Here is a 19,447-nt window from a genome sequence, read left to right as displayed (position 1 = left end):
CCTTATACATTCTATTAGAAAGATTGTGCAATGTCACTTGAAAATAAGATTAAATTCCTTGTAGAAAGTCACCTGTGCTCAGCATAAAAGAAAAATAAAGAAAATTCGGGGAATATGCTTATTTTTTTTTTAAAGTCTGTTGTGATTTATGGTATATAAATAAAAACAAAATTAACTTTTCAAAAAGTAAGATTGCTTAGTCCTCTCGATTGAATTGTTTTACATTTGTCATGTCAGTGCATTTCATTGTTTGCTATGTGGTTTGGTGTTTACTCATTGTCGAAGGCCGTACTGTTACCCCCACAAGCGCTAATTTCTACGTTATTTGAACTATGGTAGAAAGTTGTCTTATTAGCAGTCATACAATATCTCCTTATTTTTAAATCATGAGTACATGTATCACGAATATTAAAAGTTTGATCGTCATCTTGCCACTGTGTTTTAACTTTTCAAGAAAGTAATCGTGGTCTCCTAGTTCTCAAAGAGGTACTGTTTTATTATCTTAAATGCAATACAGATTGCATAATTTCCCTTACCATTCATGTGATTAACAAGAATTTAGTGTTCAAATTGGAAAGTATACTTTTATGCATGTTTACAGGCTGCTGCACTCAATGAGCAGGCCAACGCTGAAGAAAATGGACTCACTAATGGAAATGGAAGTACGGACAGAGACTCTGAAGGCCAATCTAGTATTCATTCAGATGAGATTGCTTCATCCACCAGCTCTTTTGAACTAAGTGACCCGTCATCATCCAGTAGTAGCTGGGCAAAGTTTGCTCAGACATATTTTCAGACAAAAGGTTGCCATAGTTACAGTTGTTCATCCTTACAACAACCACTTCTTCCCAAGAAAGACAGAAGTGACCACTTGGTAATATTGAATTTTCTGTTTTATATTTAAAAACCTTTCAAAATGATTTTCCATTGCACTATGAAGCAATCACGTGTGAATAGAATAATGAAATGATTAATTGGTAGGTCATAAAAAATGCACTTGTTTAAAAGTAAAGTTAGAATTCAGTAACTTTTACGTTCAAGTATCGATCTTAACCAGTAGTTATCTTATTTTAATGTTATTTAGTGTATTTATACAAATAATAACTATTTTACTTCTTAAATGACTGTTCTAGTCAAATCATCGGCCTGATGTTTTAGACTCTTATTTTAAGAGATCTGAAAAAAAAAGACATAACATTCTTAACATAGAAGTGACTTACTAACATTCATTTTACATGCAAGATATTTATTCAAAATATTTTAGATTATCGAAAATTTTATTAAAAACATTTTTTTACCATTACCATTCATTTGGTTATTTGGAGAAAAAACTTTCAAAATTTGGAGTCCTGAATTTCATCTTTGTACTTTTTTTTTACCATTTTATCTCTTTTTATTCGAGCGTCTAGACGTTGTCTGACGAACAAAATGTTAAGCCTGGAATCTATGATAAGTTCATTATATTCTCCAGGCATCTTTGGCATCATGGGTGACAATTTTACGAATAATGGGAGATCTTCCGGATGCAGATGTTGGTGATACATTGGCAGTAGCAGGGGTAGGTTTTATAATTATTTTTTTTTTTTATCATTTTCAATATTATAATTTTAAATGCATTTTTGTTAAAGATCAGCAAGTATTCATAACTTTTTCGCTGCAAACATGTAATTATGTGTAAAGTAAATTGCATTCCCGGAGCTCATTGCATTCTTGAAGTTACGGATTAAATACTTCTTAAATTATCTTAAAATTACCTTGATGTCATGTCGTTCAATGGATTTAGCTTTTCAGCTCCATTTGTTCGGCGACTGTATTTTTGTTGTTGTAGTGTATTCCAGTTATGTCGTTATGCTTTTTTGAGTTGACAACGGAAGAAACTGAAAAATCTCATTGTTTTCCATACACAAACATGAAGTTACAGTTGAATCTCTGAAAAATGCAGATATGACTTAAAAACTATTTGTTAAAATTGAGAAAGGAAATAGGGAATGTGCAACCCGATGTATATTACATGTTTGATATTTTAACATTTAGACTGCACCTGCTGTTGTAACCACAGTTAGAGAATACTTCCAAAAAAAATATACAAAGAAAGACGTTGAAGAAACACAGAAAAGATACTCAGAGCTGGTAATTTTAAATATTTAATACAAGCATTGCTTAGAAATGGTTCAATCAAACATATTTATCATATCATATCATATCAATAACGCCAAATCATTAAACATTTTCTAAAGATGCAATGTTCTTTTTTTTTAAATTAGTTTACCATGATTCCCATGACGATCTTTAATAGTAACTATTTCTAAATAATTAAGTTATTTAGATATTTATTGCTGTAATTAATTCAATGTTAAAAAGTAACATGTTTTGGCCTATGGTATTGTCTATTTCACTTCAGTCTTAATGTTTCTTTTGATTTGTGTTGCAAGCCTGATACTTATTTTGATTTTACTTGTCCAACATATTGATATGTGTATTTCGTGGAATAGTTTAAAGACCCTGCACATTCTGGAGTAACCAGTATTCCATTTTTACCTGAAAGAAGTGGTGGTATGTTAGACAAAGTACAGTATGTTACAGCATTAGGAATATACAGACCAGAAATCAGGTACAAACAACACTATAGATAAGAGCAACACAAACTGACACCATTTAATGAAACTGACCAAAGCGGTATTCATCATTAGGAAGATGAACAACTTCTTAATAGCGATCGTAGTTAAAGAAATATTGTTTTTAGTTAACTATTTGCATACTAAACACTTTCTGAGCAATGAGCTGTTAAAGTAATATCAAAACAATGAGTTAAAAAATATATAACCAATCTTAATTAGAACAAACAGGTGCAAAATCTGTAAAGACAATATTAAGTAAACGTATTATTTCTTTATTCCAGTTATTTTATGTTGACAAAAGATTCGGTATTTACCAAAATATAAATATTATCATTGTTTTATTTCAGAGATGAATTATATTGCCAAGTTTGCAGACAATTAACTAATAATCCTTCGAGAAACAGCACAGTCAGAGGTTGGGTTTTATTAAGCTTGTTTGCTGGCAGCTTTGCACCATCAGAACGGGTAAGCAATAAAAACACTAAATCTAGTACAGAGAAGCATAACACTGAGCTTTCAGTTAAGTTAAGTTATATTAATGAAATATTGATGTTTTAACAATAACAAATTTTGACAGGTATGTCGGTATTACTATTGATATTTCAAAAACTACTTGATGAATGTTGAAATGTTATGGTAAATTAACAATCAGATAGATAAAAAAAAGTTACTTTGTTGGGATATTTTGGCGTACTAAATTATAATCCTGGTACCGTTGATAACTATTGTAGCTTGCCCCAAGTTTCCTACAGTTTTTAAAAGACAGTTCTCCAGTGTTTGCAGAAAAGGTAGAGAGATTGGTTAGAAGGACCTTTATTTCTGGTACACGTGGGTTTCCACCTAGTTGGTTGGAGTTTCAGGTTTGTCATCTATTTGTAATTAATTTAAGATATGAACAAATGGGAATGCGGGGTATACTCAGCCACAGTCTTAGTACATGACAATAATAATTGTTTTAAAAAAATTTAACGAAAACAATCAAAGATCTACCATTAACACTGAATTCATAAAAAAAAAAAACACCAAAAAAAACCAGTAGAATGTTACTGAAAGTGTCACTGGCAGAGGACAGGTTTTAACAAGTTTTGTAAGATAACAATTATGTCCCTTTAATATCCATCAGTAGACGATAAACAAAAAGTACATAAACCGACATCTTCTTATACATAATTTGTATATTTTATCGACCATAAACAAAAAGTATTTAAATGTTTACAATTTAAAAGGCTGTTACGGTTGTGCATTAATGGAAACAAGTTATACAAATGTGTTTTAATCAATGTGTAATAATTGCAGGCGGCTAAGAATGGAAAACCAATATTAATTCCTATAGCTTTGATGAACAACCACAGAATGTTAGTAACTGCTGATTCTGTAACGACTGTTCAGGAACTTTGCCATCAGATCTGTGATAGAATAGGAATAACAGATGATTCAGGCTTTTCTGTATATATAACATTGATGCAAAGGGTATGCAATACTTTAAAGATTATTTCCAGTTCTATTCAATCATCCCAAAAGGTTTACGTAATCTGAAAAAAACGACAAAAGTTTAGTTTGATTTGTTGAAAAATGGAATCAATCCATTACTACAAACAACATGCACTTCAAAGCTTGCATATGTAAAGATATAAGAAGATGTGATATGAGTGCTAATAAGAAAACTCTCCATCCAAGTCACAATTTGTAAAACTAAACCATTATAGGTCAAAGTTCGTCTTCAACATGGAGTCTTTGCTCACACCGAACAAAAAGCTATAAAAGATCCCCAAAAAGTTACTAATGTAAAACCATTCAAACAAAAAAAACCAACGGTCTAATCCATATAAAAAACGAGAAACACTTATGAACCATACCAAAAAACGATAACCACTGAAAATCAGGGTCCTGACTTAGGACAGATGCAAACAAATGTAACGGGTTTAAACGTGTTAAGTGTATCAACCTTTAACCTACTCTGAAACAATAGTGTTACATCACAACATAGAAAGACACACTATAAGATATCAATTGCAATGGCTAAACTCAATCAAAAGTCACATTAATATAAAAAGTGAATATACACTGAAAAAATATATCTAATCTATAACCCAATGTTATTACAAAATCAGTCTACATGTATTTTACAATAAATGTGTTTCTACTACATGTATGTGTATTAAAAATAAATTTAGTTTAAGAACATTGTTTAAAAATTCTTAATTTTGGACTCTATTGTATTGATTGTTCATTTTCCCACTAAATACAGAGTAACAAAAGTTTAATGTTAATTCAAAAAAGATGATATTATTCGTAAGTTGAAGTTGTTTATGACTCAAATTGATAAATTGATGTTTAAAATTTGTGCTGTAAAAATCTGTTTTCTACAGATATCTTGCCTTGGTCATGGTTTGCATCGAATTATGGATGCAGTTGCTGAATGCGAACAGAACACAAAACAAATGGGCATGAGAGAAAGCAGTTCAGCTTGGAGACTTTATTTCAGGAAAGAATATTTTGTTCCATGGCATAATGCAAAATTGGATGAAATTTCTACTGAACTTGTTTATCACCAAGTGATGAGAGGAATATCTGTTGGTGAATACAAGTGTGACAAGGTACCTACCATTCTAAATGTTACATTTGTCGATAAGTAGATAAAAATTATAATGCCATTTAAAATAAGCACTGGTATACGTCTGATCGAATGCGCAGTATGTTGGTACTTGAGTACTTCTGATGAAAGAAATTGGCAGGCATAGCGTATTTTCAAGAATTAGAATATCCGATATAAAAGAAACTGCAATAGATACACATATCGAAATGGCAGTTCCCTGTGTTTTTTCAACAAATGTGAAAGATGTATAAAAATGCATTTTTAGACAATATTTTGTGTTAAAGGTACACTGTAGTTAATATTTTATAGCTACAATGATTCAAATTTTGTACGTCAGAAGCGCTTCTGTCTACAAAAGACTCAGCAGTGACGCTTGAATCAAACATTATATAGTTTGCGCAGTTAAAATGTTTAGTATTCAAAAGTCCGAAAGATTTTGTCATCTACAGCTAAGGTAACCAATTCCTATGGTAGAAATTTATGAGAAATTCGAAAAATATCAAGTTTTATTAACAGTTAATTTATTGTTATGACCATAAGTCAATGATAATTTATGTCAAAAAATGGAGTGCTGACTACTGGGCTGATGATACCCTCAGGGAGAAACATACTCCTGTAGTGGCATCGACCCAGAAGAGTAAATAAACTCAGCATAACTATTAGGATAACAATTTTGTACGACAGACGCAGAAATGGTTACATTCAGGAAACAATCACAAGGTTTTGACTCAAATGATAATACACAGATATCAATTATGGCAATATTTTTACTGAAATAAATATATTTTACTGTAACCTATTTAGTTTTCTCTTTAACAATTTCAACTTCTGGTATTCATCAGTGGAGGGATTACATGTATACAGCATACATCAAATTCAGGAGAATCTGTGTCCCAAATAAAGTGTATCTTTTAAGGACATTACCAGTTCAAAGTAAAACTAACAATCATAGTACTAACTGTTTCCATTTTATATTTTTAAGGAGGAAATTCTAGTCTTGATGGCGGCTCAAAGATATTTTTGTGAATCTCAAGATAGTTTCGAACCAATGAACTTGACATCATTTTTAAATTCATGGCTTCCAGAGGAATCTAAAAAAGCAAAAGACATGGCCTTTTGGGAAGAACAAGTGAAAAAGGCTATTAAAGAAGAATTTCCAAAAGGAAAAAAAGTGACAGCCGAATCTCTTAGAGCTGACATTGTGACATATGCAAAGGATAAATGGCATTCGCAGTTTTCTAGGTTTTATGATGCATCAAAAGTTATATCACCTGCAATGACATTACAGAATGGAATAGTTGGTGTAAATTCAAAACAAATTGATATTATGGACGAAAAAGAAAATGCGCGAAACCATTTAACATTTCTTGAAATTGGAACTGTATCGAGAACAAGGTATGATATGTCTCATACAATGTATATATATGTAAAATATCTACCGTAATTAAGAACAAGCGTATCCATATTCTAAAACGTTCATTTCTTTTATATTTTGTTCATTTTTGTTTCTATTTCATTTGTTTTGCGTTAAATTTTTACATGCTGTACTTTAATTTTAAGTGCAATGCAAGAGTAAAGAAACTTCGTTTGAAATAATGAATTCGTTACCGGAAACGTGGTTTAGATATTCAAGTATAAAATGAGAAATGGGTAAAACATTTGGAATGAAACTCAGGGAACAGTCCCCTAAAGGCAATACTTTGCAGTTAACGTAGTCGAATGTATTACACATACTTAATGACTGTATATCTCTTTAAAAAACTGAAATGTATGGCAGCAGTATTTTTCTTCAAATGAGTCTTTTTTACTCTTATTTTGTCCCCAAGGGTATCACCAGCCAAGTAGTCAGCACTTCAGTGTTGACATGAATATCAATTATATGGTCAATTTTGTAAATTTCATATCAACAAAATTTCGATTTTTATAACTATTTTGATCTGAGCGTCACTGATGCGTCTTATGTACACAAAACGGGCGTCTGGCGTATTAAATTATAACCCTGGTATCTTTGATAACTAATTACATGCAAATAATTCATATAGTTCTTCTTCCTTTTTTGATAAAATAAGACAATAATCATTTAAATCATGTAAATGTTATTGGTGACATAATTTATGTTATAGGAATTCGACGACCATCACCACTTTGAGCGGTGAGGAATATGTTATGCATTCAAATCATTCAGAGGACCTCCATTCTCATCTCACACAATTCTTAGAAGGATTAAAGCGGAAATCAAAATATGCTGTAGTTGTTCAGGATTCATCCCAGTTGGGTAAGTCAAATAGTTGATGCATCGATTCCCTCAAGATTCATGTTTGAGATTAATAGCTAGCTAAGTATATAAACTGTTGACATATCCAAGAAGCAATACATTGTTTTAAAACACCTTTAATCTTATATCACCAGTGTTGGCAATATTTATTTTGAATTTCCTTAATTTTGATGAGCATCCAAAACTTCAAGGACAATCAGAACCGTAAAATTTGTTTTTCTGCGTTGTTGGTGTTGCTTGTCCCAATTATATATTCTTATGTCTTATTTAAATTGTCTTTTATTTCATTAAACTAACAAAAAACAATTGTATACTTTTTGATTAATATATATTTTAACAAAAACCGTAATATAAATTGAAAAGTTTGCACATCAGGTTGTTGTTCACTAGATATAGCTTAAAGTAAAATTTATTTATTTATTCATATCAACGTCTTTCTAATATATTATTTTTAACCAAAAACACAATGAAAAACTTCCACAATAAAGAGTCTCTCCTATTTCATGTAAGTAAAGATAAACATCAATTCACGATGTAGTTTTATTTAAACATTTTGTTTTATTTGTAGAAGGTGCAATAGGTGTGAATGTAGCCAAAGGAGATTTAGTTATATTAGATGGACCTTACGAAAATTATATAGATGCAGATATAATTACGGGCATGTGCAAACGTACGGACAAGATAAGTGTGATGCCACGTGATTTGCTCTACATACTTCCTACCCCTGATGAACCTGCAGCTGACTCAATGGTGAATATTTCATAGTGTTAAAACTTATTGTATTTATTTGTGTTGATTTGTTAAAAAAAATAAAAAATTATGACACTGTATCTTTTTATTTTTATGGTTTTTTTTTGTATTTTGAAAACAGCTTTATATTGTTATGCGTTTACTTTTCTGCATTGGCTAGAGGTACAGGGGGGGGGATGAGATCTCACAAACATGTTTAACCCCGCCGCATTTTTGCGCCTGTCCCAAGTCAATCCTCTGGCCTTTGTTAGTTTTGTATTATTTTAACTTTTAGTTTCTTGTATACAATTTGGACTTAAGTATGGCGTTTATTATCATTGAACTAGTATATATTTGTTTAGGGGCCAGCTGAAGGACGCCTCCGGGTGCGTGAATTTCTCGTTGCATTGAAGACCTGTTGTGGACCTTCTGCTGTTGTCTGCTCTATGGTCGGGTTGTTGTCTCTTTTTGACATTCCCCATTTCCATTCTCAATTTTATTAAGATATATGGTATGATTAACACAACATAAATTGCAAATACTATTTTCCTTCTTGGATATGATTATTTGACCTTACATACCAGAAGTTTTATTTGTATAGATTTTGTGATAATCTGTACGATAAAAGCAGAAAACTCTTCAATCGTACACGTAATTTTGTCAAATTAGTTCATTTGAAATTTACTGAAGTTTTTCCTTATTGTTTTTAATAAATTTTCAATTTCTTTTTACATTTTAGGGTATGCTCACTATGCAACTGAAAAAGGATCCAACAGTATTTATTAATTTATCAGCTAGTGAAAAGACAGAACACACACTGGAAGCGTATTCCAAAGTTCATTTTCGGTCAGATTTTAACCTATTGTTTTTCGTTTGATATTTTTCTGACTGTTAATCATTAAGTCATATAATAGATTAAATAGGAATTAAAACACTTACAAAAACGAATCTGATATATATATATATAATTATATAAAAAAAACCAAGACAGTAGAACGGAACAAATAAAGGCAACAGTAGTATACCGCTGTTCAAAACTCGTTAAGCTATGGAAAAAAAGCAAAATAGGGGTAACAAACTAAAACTGAGGGAAACGCATTAAATATAAGAGGAGAACAACGACACAACATTAAAATGTAACACACACAGAAACAGACTAAGCATAATAGACAAATTCCGATGAGAATAACAAATATAACATCAAAACCAAATACATGAATTAGGGATAGAAAAGTACCGTGACACGTCTTATAGTAATGTGAATTCACACTCAAATATAAGAGAAAATAAACGACATAACGGAAAAACAACGTTAACATGTAACACACACAGAAACGAATTATAAAATACTAATGGCAATATTCCTGACTTGGTACAGGACATTTTTAAAGAAAAAACATCTTTAACAAAATGTGTAAGCCTTTGGCTTTTGTCTCTTAATCTATATTGTCTCATTATTTGTATCATAAAAACGAAACTATAAGTATACACAGTTCAACGAAAATTCTAAGTCAATACGTCTGTACCCAAGCTGTCCTCGGATATGTTGTTTTAACCTTTCTCATTGATGGCTCTTTTCTGAATAATTGCTTTAAATTATACGTTCTATATTAGACGTTCTTACAGTGTTGAATAGAAAGAACATTCGTTAAGAGATGAATTGTCAAGCACACTTTAGAAAAAAGTTATAAAAACCAGAACCGTAAGGTTTTTTATATGTTCGATAATTGAAATATTTTTTTTTTCTAGACCTACCAATGACAATACTGTAACTAAGGTGCTGAAACAGGTATCTTTTAGAAAAGAAAAGTCAACAACGCCTTGGCAATTCTCAAAAGACCCAATCAAGAAGCCATTGCTACGCAAAACAGCATTTAAAGAAGAACTACGATCAACCAGTTGTCGATGCTTTTTAGATATCCTTTTATTGTTGTACTGTATTTACTATTTAAGAAAATCTTGTGATGGCAAATAATCTAAAAACTTTCAAAATGTGAAATACTACTTTGTTAAGTAAAAATCAACTTAGAGCTAGGTAAGCTTTTAATTTGTGAACTAGTTATCTGATTTGTAACCTCCTGCTTAAATTTTTTTGTATGTCTTTTTGAAATATAAGTTGATAAACATCCTTGACAACAGAACCTATTCAGCAATATATGGGAGACGCTATCAATAAGGACAGACTTGCCGAGTCAGATATAGTGAATAACTATATTATTAATCCGGCTATAAGAAGCGTAAGTATTTATTTGTTGCTATTTGATTTAATATTTTGACCAAAAATCATGAACAACTGTTTTAACAGATTTTATATATGAAACAAACAACAAAGGATATGATTTCCATGCGAAATAAACGTGATCGGGTTTGCTCATGACCCAAAGTTAGAAAAGCCAAAATGTTTTGTTAGAGATCATAAAATCCCAAAAGACCTATACGGAACAACCAAACAATCGTCTCTCTTCGATGATGTCATTCATTCTGAATGAATAAACAATAAGATGATAAAAACCAAGATTCACCTAATTGATAAATTCTTTTAAGCAAAAAAGTAAAAATGCAACAATTTGGTCATTACAGTTTCGAAGTTATATAAGTTTATCCAATATAAGAACATTAAACCTGGCAAAGTTGACCTTAGGCTGTTGTGAATGTTTTGTAATGCTTGATCTGATGGTCTTCTATTGTTTACTGATCTGTATTTTCTTCTTAGTTGATAATAGATTGTTTTGTCTATTCTGTATTAGTTCTCTCTTTAGCCTTTTGATTGTTTTGACTGCACTGTCGTTGCCTACTTGGTTGGTTTTCTTCGGTTGTTTTGTCTAATATGTATCTGCCCTATCGGAAAGTCTTCGACTGTTTGACTGGTCTGTGTATATCCTCTCAGGTGGTTTTCTATTGTTTTAATGTTCTGTATTGACACTCTCGTTTGGTCTCTTCGACTGTTTTGTCTATACTGTAGTATCCCACCAAGTTTCGATGTTTCTGGACGTTATATGTATTTGGCTTCAATAAATTTTGGTTGTGTCCGTACACGTGAATTTCGTAATTATGTTATACGGTTAAACTTCCATAGTCGATTAATAAATATGAAATAGACATGCACTCGAATGTATTACTGGTACATAACTTGGCCAAAATAAATAACACAATTTCCATATAAAACAAAAGCTGATAGATAGGCTATAGTGGTACAGGCATGTTATTGTATCTGAATTATCAAGTTGCTTTTGGTCCTGCATTATAACTATCTTATGTCTGTAAAACGCCAAATAATGTGACACATATCTTAATTTTTGCATGAAAACTATTAGAATTCTATTTTTTCTAATACAAATAAATCATCTATGCTTTCCCCCCCCCTGACTAATAGTACTCAAATTGTAAGTTATAACGATGTGTGCTGGCAAAATTTTTTTCGGTTTTTTTTCAGCGTCACATTCGAGAAGAAGTTTACTGCCAGTTAATAAAACAGCTGACAAATAATCCTGACAAGTGAGTGATATATATATATATATTTTCTAGATTTACAAATACATCGAGGCATTTTTTTTTTCTAAAATAAACATAACTTTATTTAGAAAGCTTTAGGTTTTAGTTAGACAATTCACTATGTCGAATGTATTCACCATCAATAATCATTTTTATAATTTCTTATTCTCTAATAAACTTTTTTAATTCTATAATTCGTTGAATGATATATGTCATATCATGTTGTTTTAATTACAGGGGAAGTCTAGAAAAAGGATTCAAACTATTATACTTCTTGACTTCGACTGTGTCCCCAAGCTATGAATTAACCCAACACTGTGAAGCATTTTTACGAGGAAACAAACACAAGTTGGCGAAGATTTGCTTGGATAGTTTGCGACGAACTAAGGAGTAAGTTACTAATTTGAGTAGAGATTTTATGTAACCTTTGGCTAGGCTGATGCAAGAGCTTGTTAATTATTTATGTCACAGGAAACTCGTTGTCTTGTAATTATTTAAGAAGACCGTCTGGAATAAATCTCACGAACACGTTTACACAGAATGTCCTATTTCCCTTTGCAATTTATCATATATTTTCCTGTCACATGTTGACCAGGAATTTCCTAATCTTCTCGACCTTTTTATGCCGTGTTTTTATTGTTGTTGCATATAAATTGTTTGGTAGATTATTTTGTATCCTGTAGTTTTATGTTCTCTTCGTCTATTTTTCCCTATTTTACATGTTTCCTTTTCTTTTGTAAAGGATGCTATAACAATACAACTTGTAGCTAGTTAATAAAAAAAAAACGAATCCGACGATGGATCCTGATTACAGCAAGCTCATGTTTATATTTGTTAGTCAATAGTTTTTGCTGAAGAGTTTTGATTAGTTCCTGTATTTGTTTATGAAATAAGTTTTAAATATTATAATGTATTCAGAAACGAATGACATCTTTCAACAAGTATTCTCTTAACCATTCTTTGTTAAGTATGTTCTCAAATTTATTTTATTATTATAATGTGAAAAAATATATATTTCTGTAATATATGCCGCTATATTGAGAGGCCATTGGTGGCCTTCGGCTGTTGTCTGCTTTATGATCGGGTTGTTGTCTGCTTTATGATCGGGTTGTTGTCGCTTTGACCATATAAAAGCCTGGTATTTTTATGAGTGTTTTTTACTATTGGGTCTTTGACACTGCTGGTGGACGTCAAGTATTCAGCGCATTTGTTTGAACATGAACTATCATTGAAATGTATAGTGCCAAAACTGTAGTTGGTACAACTTTCGGTATTTCCGATTTTTAAATCCTTCCATTGTCGTATTTGATTTGATCGGAAAAACTGTTCGAGTGGCGCTGATTAGTTTTATGTACCAAAGCATAATCCTGTTACCTTTGATAAGGACTAACATACTAAATATCAAGTTAAATACATTATCACAATACTAATTGAATGCCGTGTCTCCAATTTATTACTCAAGACGCTTATTATTGCTCTAAGTCGCTAATGTAATAAATCGTTTTTTGGCAATTACTTTAGAACGAGAGAATAAAAATTAAAATGTATTTGACCGTCCACGGTAAAAAGATGGTTTTGTAGGCGAAAGAATTCAATTGTTATGTATACAGCCACTAAATTCCTTATTAAGATATATAAGCCCTTATTGGTAGATTGAACTTCTTTTACTGACAATTCAAGAAGATATTAAAATAATTGTGCTATGGTTATTTAGATTTGGAGTGACAAAATGCAGGCAAGTATTGCTTTGCGATTTGCCAGGCAGTTATATTTAGAAGTAGTGTAGTATTTAGGCAATTGCTGTTTTTGATTTTTAATATTTAAAGAAATAATTTTGAATGTAATTTAGTAGTTGTTTTTATAGAAATTTACAATTTACATTTTACTCAACAAGTTGAGCTTTCTATTTTTATAATATTAATGTTATCCTATCATTTTGAGCCTATAGTGTTACCTATAATTATTGAAGTTTGTACATTGCCATATACTATCACTACTTCGTAATAGAATTAAAAGAGTCACAATCAAAAATGCTGCAATGGGGGGAAGTCACAATAAATAATGTTGAAATGGTGAATGTCAAACAATTTCTTGTGTAAGGTGATGGATTTCAAATATACTGAAATGCACATGGCTGATCAACCCATATATCACCCCAAATGTGGCAATACCATTCAGGGATTTTTATAAACACTTATACTTACTTACATGTATTATTATTTGGTTACCATGGAAAATATTACATGACTATAATTCGTCTAACTGGCATCGTCTTCAGTTTACCACAATTATAATGAATGAACAGAAAATATCTTAAATTGTTTTAGGAAAAATTGATACTTGTTTCAATATAAATTTTGAAAATATCAGATATAAACATAGATAAAAACAAGTAAGGAATAGTTTTTCATTTTCAATTTAGCTGTGATGATCATGAATAAAGAATAAGCATTCAAACGCTGTTGTCATGCCATCTATTTTTATTTTCATATTATATATTTCCAGAGATGGCTGTAGACGTTATCCTCCTCATACAAGGGAACATGAATCGTTCAGCTATACTACTCAAAAGATTTCTATTCAGATACGGTTTCCATTTGGAGAACAGCAGGTACTATAGTATTTAACATCATGAGCACATGTTATACAAATATGTTATGGTTAACTCAACTCAAATGTGTTTACCAACGATAAGTATCGACGATATTCATAGTCGTCGCATTTCCAATTCTGCATCTTTAAATGTATAACTCAAATCTAATGTTTCCATAAAATTTCAAAATAGAGATATAGATATAGATAGTGCTAAATTTTCTCATACAAGTTTTTGTTTTGATAATTGTAAGTTATATGATTCAAATCCCTTTGGTTTTCAGCAATAATTATATTTGACTTGACTATATGCAGTGAATTTAAATTATGTTTGTTGTTATACAGACGTTTGACATTGAACCAACAGAAAGAGTGGGAAGCTTTCGAAACATGATTGCTAACAAACTTGGCCTTGCAGTTGCAGAAGACTACGGGATATTCTTTGGATTACAAGACAGAGGTTCCAACCTTTACTCATCATCTTTGGCTGTGTGTTCGTATTCTTCACCCTCACTCTAATTCAATGTACTGTGACTGTGTTTTTGGTACACTTAAGTTTCATTGCAAAATTCATTATCTAAACTGATATTTTTTGAATGTTTAAGTAGGCTGTTAAATATGATCATTGTTTTGTTTTAATTAATTTTATAAACATATTAGACATGAAGAAAGAATATATTTAAAATTTAGTGCACTCTTTAAAACACAGTACGTACATTTACTATTTGGTGGATATTAAAAGAAAAATAACCATCATGGCTTTAGTTTTAATTTGATTTTTAAAATACTCAACAAAAATACTATCGAAATTCTTCATGATGTAGAGCTTGCCTATCTTAGATTTCTTAAATTTTCAAAATGAAATCAATTCAATGATTAAATCATTAATATCTGCATGCAATTTCTTATTCCTGCATGCTTCATTTACCTGACCAGCAAAGTATGCATATACGTGATATGGTATCGTGAAATTTTCACGCGTCTTCTGATTGGCTGACAGTGTTTTGTCTATCAGCTCATTTTATTATGTGACCATGTCGTCAGCAACGTTTTTTCATGATTTACTCCGTTTCAAAATGGAATTAAGAATGGAGTTTTAATGACTGACTGAAATGTTTTTTCTGTCTATTGAAAATAACATAAAAAATATGTGGTTAACAATTTAGTGTAACAAGCTACGCGTGGTTTTCAGTGTGCGTCACGTTTTTTGGTAATTTCTCCATAGATATAAAACCATTACAGTCATTTCTTTCATAATACTAACGACAGAAACGATCATCATTTTTAAATATTCTTCATACATACTAATTAATTCTTCTTTTATTTACTACTATGACTTTAGTTGAACTCAATGTATGTTTTAGACATATAGTTTTTCTAGAAACGAAATGAAAAATTTTTATTAGATGAAAACTATACATTTATTACATCCCCAGACAAAGATGACAATATTCATTTTTTTACCGTTTATTTAAGACTTCTTTAATTTTGACCCGCTAACAATTTGTGTATTTTTTATTTCAAACATATGGGCTTTGGAAGTTTCTACATAACGATTATGCAGAAAGCATATAGAAGTGTTCAACCAAACTAAATGATATAATGATAAGCAAGCATACAAGTGCGATCTCATTTTGAATAACAGTATATGAAGGCTAAGATTTAAAATTCGGACGTCTATAATTCCAGCATATTGACATATACAAAAATGTGAACTGATTTTTTTTTAAGATCCACCATTTATCGAATATCTATAGTATATTCATTTGAAAAGTGTATATAATTTAACTGCTAGGTATGGTGACAATCATAAAATATATATTACTTTCATTGATCCGCCTGTGGTGTAGATATTTCATCTGATTCAGAAGTTTATGGTGCATGTGACTTAAGATACAATAAATAAAATAAAGGCGTTGATCATTGCTTGTTATACAGGATTATAATCAAACACATATAATATATGGAATGAAAATATTGCAGAGGTACTTGTATATGAAGCAATACATAAATATTTACACGGAGTTTCATTCTCACAAACAAGCAGTTATCGTTACCTTTTTAATATGTTCTCATCTTGAGTAGCTTTTGGTGTGTTGCTGTTTAATGCTAGCAATAAAAAAAAAACGTGACATCATTTAGTAGTGTATGCTACACGTATCTGCATCATTCATTACAAATATTATCTAGGAAAAGTCTTGTCATTTTATTAGCAAAAACAATATCGAGTTGCACCATGTATATTTTATTATTTTGCACGTTTTAAATGTATGTATCATATTTTTGAAAATATTTTTGAATTTCTATTAAAATTGTATTCAAACACTACAACTGTCAAATAAACTAAGTGAAAGCTTATCTGTGTATTATAAAGAAATAAACTTAATGTTGCACGTCATTTCTATGTTTAAGCACCCTGTAATTAATGGTCAACGTTATCATTTTCTTTCACACTCAGATGGAAAAATATTGATAAATATATTGTACTATTGCATCAATTAGAAAATTATCAATAATTGTTACGTAAAACTCTTTACAATATGCAACCCATTGTTAAGTAGTTGCATTTATCGAAAATGGAGACACAGTATTAAAGAAATATAAGAATACTTGTATTTTATTGTTTTCTAAATTTTGGAAAAGCAACATTTACTGTTTTAAATATCAAAAATATGATGTGGTATGATTGCCAATGAGACAACTGTCCACAAGGTACCAATATGACACAGACATTAACAACTATAGCTGACGGCCTTCAACAATGAGCAAATATATATAGGAAGATGTGGTGTGAGTGCCAATTAGACAACTCTCCATCCAAATAACAATTTAAAAAAAAGTAAACCATTAGGTCAATGTAAAGCACATACTGCATAGTCATCTATAAAAGGCCCCGATATGGGAATGTAAAACAATTCAAACGAGAAACCTAACGGCTTTATTTATGTAAAAAAATGAACGAAAAACAAATATTGTAACACAATAACAAACGACAACCACTGCGTTACTGGCTCCTGACTTAGGACAGGCCCATACATAAATAATGTGACGGGGTTAAACATGTGAGCGGGATCCCAACCCTCCCCTAACCTGGGACAGTGGTATAACAGTACAACATCAGAAGGAACTATAAAAATCATTTAAAAAACTAATCAGATGGACAAAAAAACAATTGGACGTGTACATCCCAACAACAAAAAGACACTTCAGATCTGAGAGTACTCGCAGTTATCTGACAGCTAGTTCAAAGCCACTTACCACTAATAAAAAAATATCATGCATCTGAGACTAAATTATCAATCTGCACACATCCAACATCCAATGGATTTAGTGTAAAGACGTCATAAACAGTCAAAGAAAAAACATGACCTCCAGCAATGCCAAGGTTCCTTCTTCGAGACTAATGAAATGTTTAATTTTACTGCAAAACAATGTGATAAGACCAAAATTTTAAGAGTAAATACAGGAAAATATTATTTTGAATTTGAAAATATCAATATCATAATAGTACTCGAAATTTCACTTTGTTTATTTTGTAACAGCAAAAGGAATATACTTTAAATATTTCAAAAATAAATTAACTTTCAAATAATTTTATAATTAAATAGTTAAATTTATTCACCTCTTTTTATTATTATTTTAGTGATAAATGCTAGAGAAACAGAATATTTCATGGATGCTCTTACACACGTAGAAAGGTTTTGGTTACGGCAACCGGAACCAATTTCGCCAGGAAGTAAGTACGATATCTTAATGAGTCTTACCATTTACAAAAACCAAAACACAAATATGTATGAAATAACTGTTAATTGAAACCTATTCAAACTTATTGAATCTTTCTTATAGATAATGTTTACCCATAGAAAGGTACTCAACGAAAATCATTGTACAGTATTTTAATAACAAAACACTATATTTTGTATTTAACGACTTTGACTGATCATAAGGATCTCTCAGTGTTGATATCAAACTGTTTTTTCTAAAGAGTAAGCTTTAAACTGTTACGATCTTGCTTTGTAACTATTACTAATCATACTCCGTCTTGTAATTTTACTTTAGCATCAAGCACTACACAGAAAGTGGATCTTACTATATTCTTTATGAAGAAGCTGTGGGTTGATGCTGTTCCAGGAGAGGAGGTGTTATCAGATGTTGAATTTCATTTTCCACAGGTAACACACTAAATTCATTTTAAATGTTCAAATTGGGTAGTTCATGAATTCTACAATCAAAATCATCCTTTATTCAAAATCAAAAATACATTATTTTTTTTGCTCTGTGATTAATTGTGCTTTTGTGTTGTTACGACGTTTTCAAAATAACAAATCGACTATTTTCTACCGAAAATAAACTGAAAACGTCATGGCTAAAAAAGAAAAAAAAAACAGACACAAAAAAGTACACAGAACACAACATAGAAAGGCTGAGCAACTCGATCCCTACCAATGTGCTCCGAAAGGTTTAGCAGATCTTGATCTACATGTGGCACCAGTCGTGTTGCCCATATTAAAACAAACACATTCTGGTTTGGAAGGTCAACTTTGGGAGTCGGGTTTGTAGTTAGAACATAAGAAAATATTCAGTATAATCTTTGAATCAAATTTTCCACTACCGACGACCAACTAGTGATGACGTCAGTAAAACTCTCGAAGGTATAGTATAAATAAATGATCCAATAGTCAAGCATGGATGATTAATTCAACATTTTTTTTTCAGGAAGTGCCAAATTACCTTCGCGGCTATCATAAATGTAAAATGGAGGAAACTGTGAAACTGTCATCTTTGTTATACACTGCTCAGCATGGTCAGGATATGACTGCTTTAAAGAATTTAGAGTAAGTGTCTGCATTGATATTTTGGACTTATTTTATGACATTATGACACTAATGTTTGAAAGTGCTTTTGTTGATTTTCAACTTTCTTTACTCATCGCTTTTTAGCATTTACATTCGACTGTTAACAATTACTAGTAATTGAATCAATAAATGGATGTTGATTGAACGCCACCTTCTTAAGCTTGTTTTGACATTTTTCATTTTCAAGGGGAATGGGTTGTTTTATGGGAATGCAAAATTCTTTTTATGTATGATTACGTGATTATCCAAATGATAAATACCGGTATTAGACATAACAATTAATATATGT

The 19,447-nt window shown here is 30.9% G+C and overlaps 1 protein-coding gene across 1 annotated transcript in view; it reads left to right on the top strand.

The window, feature by feature from the left end:
• Positions 1-19,447, top strand: part of LOC134710302 (myosin-VIIa-like) — a 34,822-nt gene that overhangs the window by 10,878 nt on the left and 4,497 nt on the right. Inside the window, exons 3-23 of the mRNA XM_063570609.1 lie at positions 602-874; positions 1,472-1,558; positions 2,035-2,130; positions 2,493-2,611; positions 2,966-3,083; positions 3,350-3,478; positions 3,915-4,088; positions 4,988-5,215; positions 6,197-6,609; positions 7,338-7,489; positions 8,058-8,239; positions 8,958-9,064; positions 9,968-10,134; positions 10,361-10,455; positions 11,652-11,713; positions 11,948-12,100; positions 14,216-14,321; positions 14,648-14,795; positions 17,946-18,038; positions 18,362-18,474; positions 19,019-19,137. Coding sequence (XP_063426679.1) covers positions 602-874; positions 1,472-1,558; positions 2,035-2,130; positions 2,493-2,611; positions 2,966-3,083; positions 3,350-3,478; positions 3,915-4,088; positions 4,988-5,215; positions 6,197-6,609; positions 7,338-7,489; positions 8,058-8,239; positions 8,958-9,064; positions 9,968-10,134; positions 10,361-10,455; positions 11,652-11,713; positions 11,948-12,100; positions 14,216-14,321; positions 14,648-14,795; positions 17,946-18,038; positions 18,362-18,474; positions 19,019-19,137 — 3,134 coding nt within the window. The remainder of the gene's footprint in view (positions 1-601; positions 875-1,471; positions 1,559-2,034; positions 2,131-2,492; positions 2,612-2,965; positions 3,084-3,349; positions 3,479-3,914; positions 4,089-4,987; positions 5,216-6,196; positions 6,610-7,337; positions 7,490-8,057; positions 8,240-8,957; positions 9,065-9,967; positions 10,135-10,360; positions 10,456-11,651; positions 11,714-11,947; positions 12,101-14,215; positions 14,322-14,647; positions 14,796-17,945; positions 18,039-18,361; positions 18,475-19,018; positions 19,138-19,447) is intronic.

The sequence above is a fragment of the Mytilus trossulus genome, chromosome 3, assembly GCF_036588685.1.
Source record: "Mytilus trossulus isolate FHL-02 chromosome 3, PNRI_Mtr1.1.1.hap1, whole genome shotgun sequence".
NCBI lineage: Eukaryota > Metazoa > Mollusca > Bivalvia > Mytilida > Mytilidae > Mytilus > Mytilus trossulus.
Note: the sequence above shows the minus strand (reverse complement) of the source record. Positions and strands in the feature narration are given on the sequence as shown.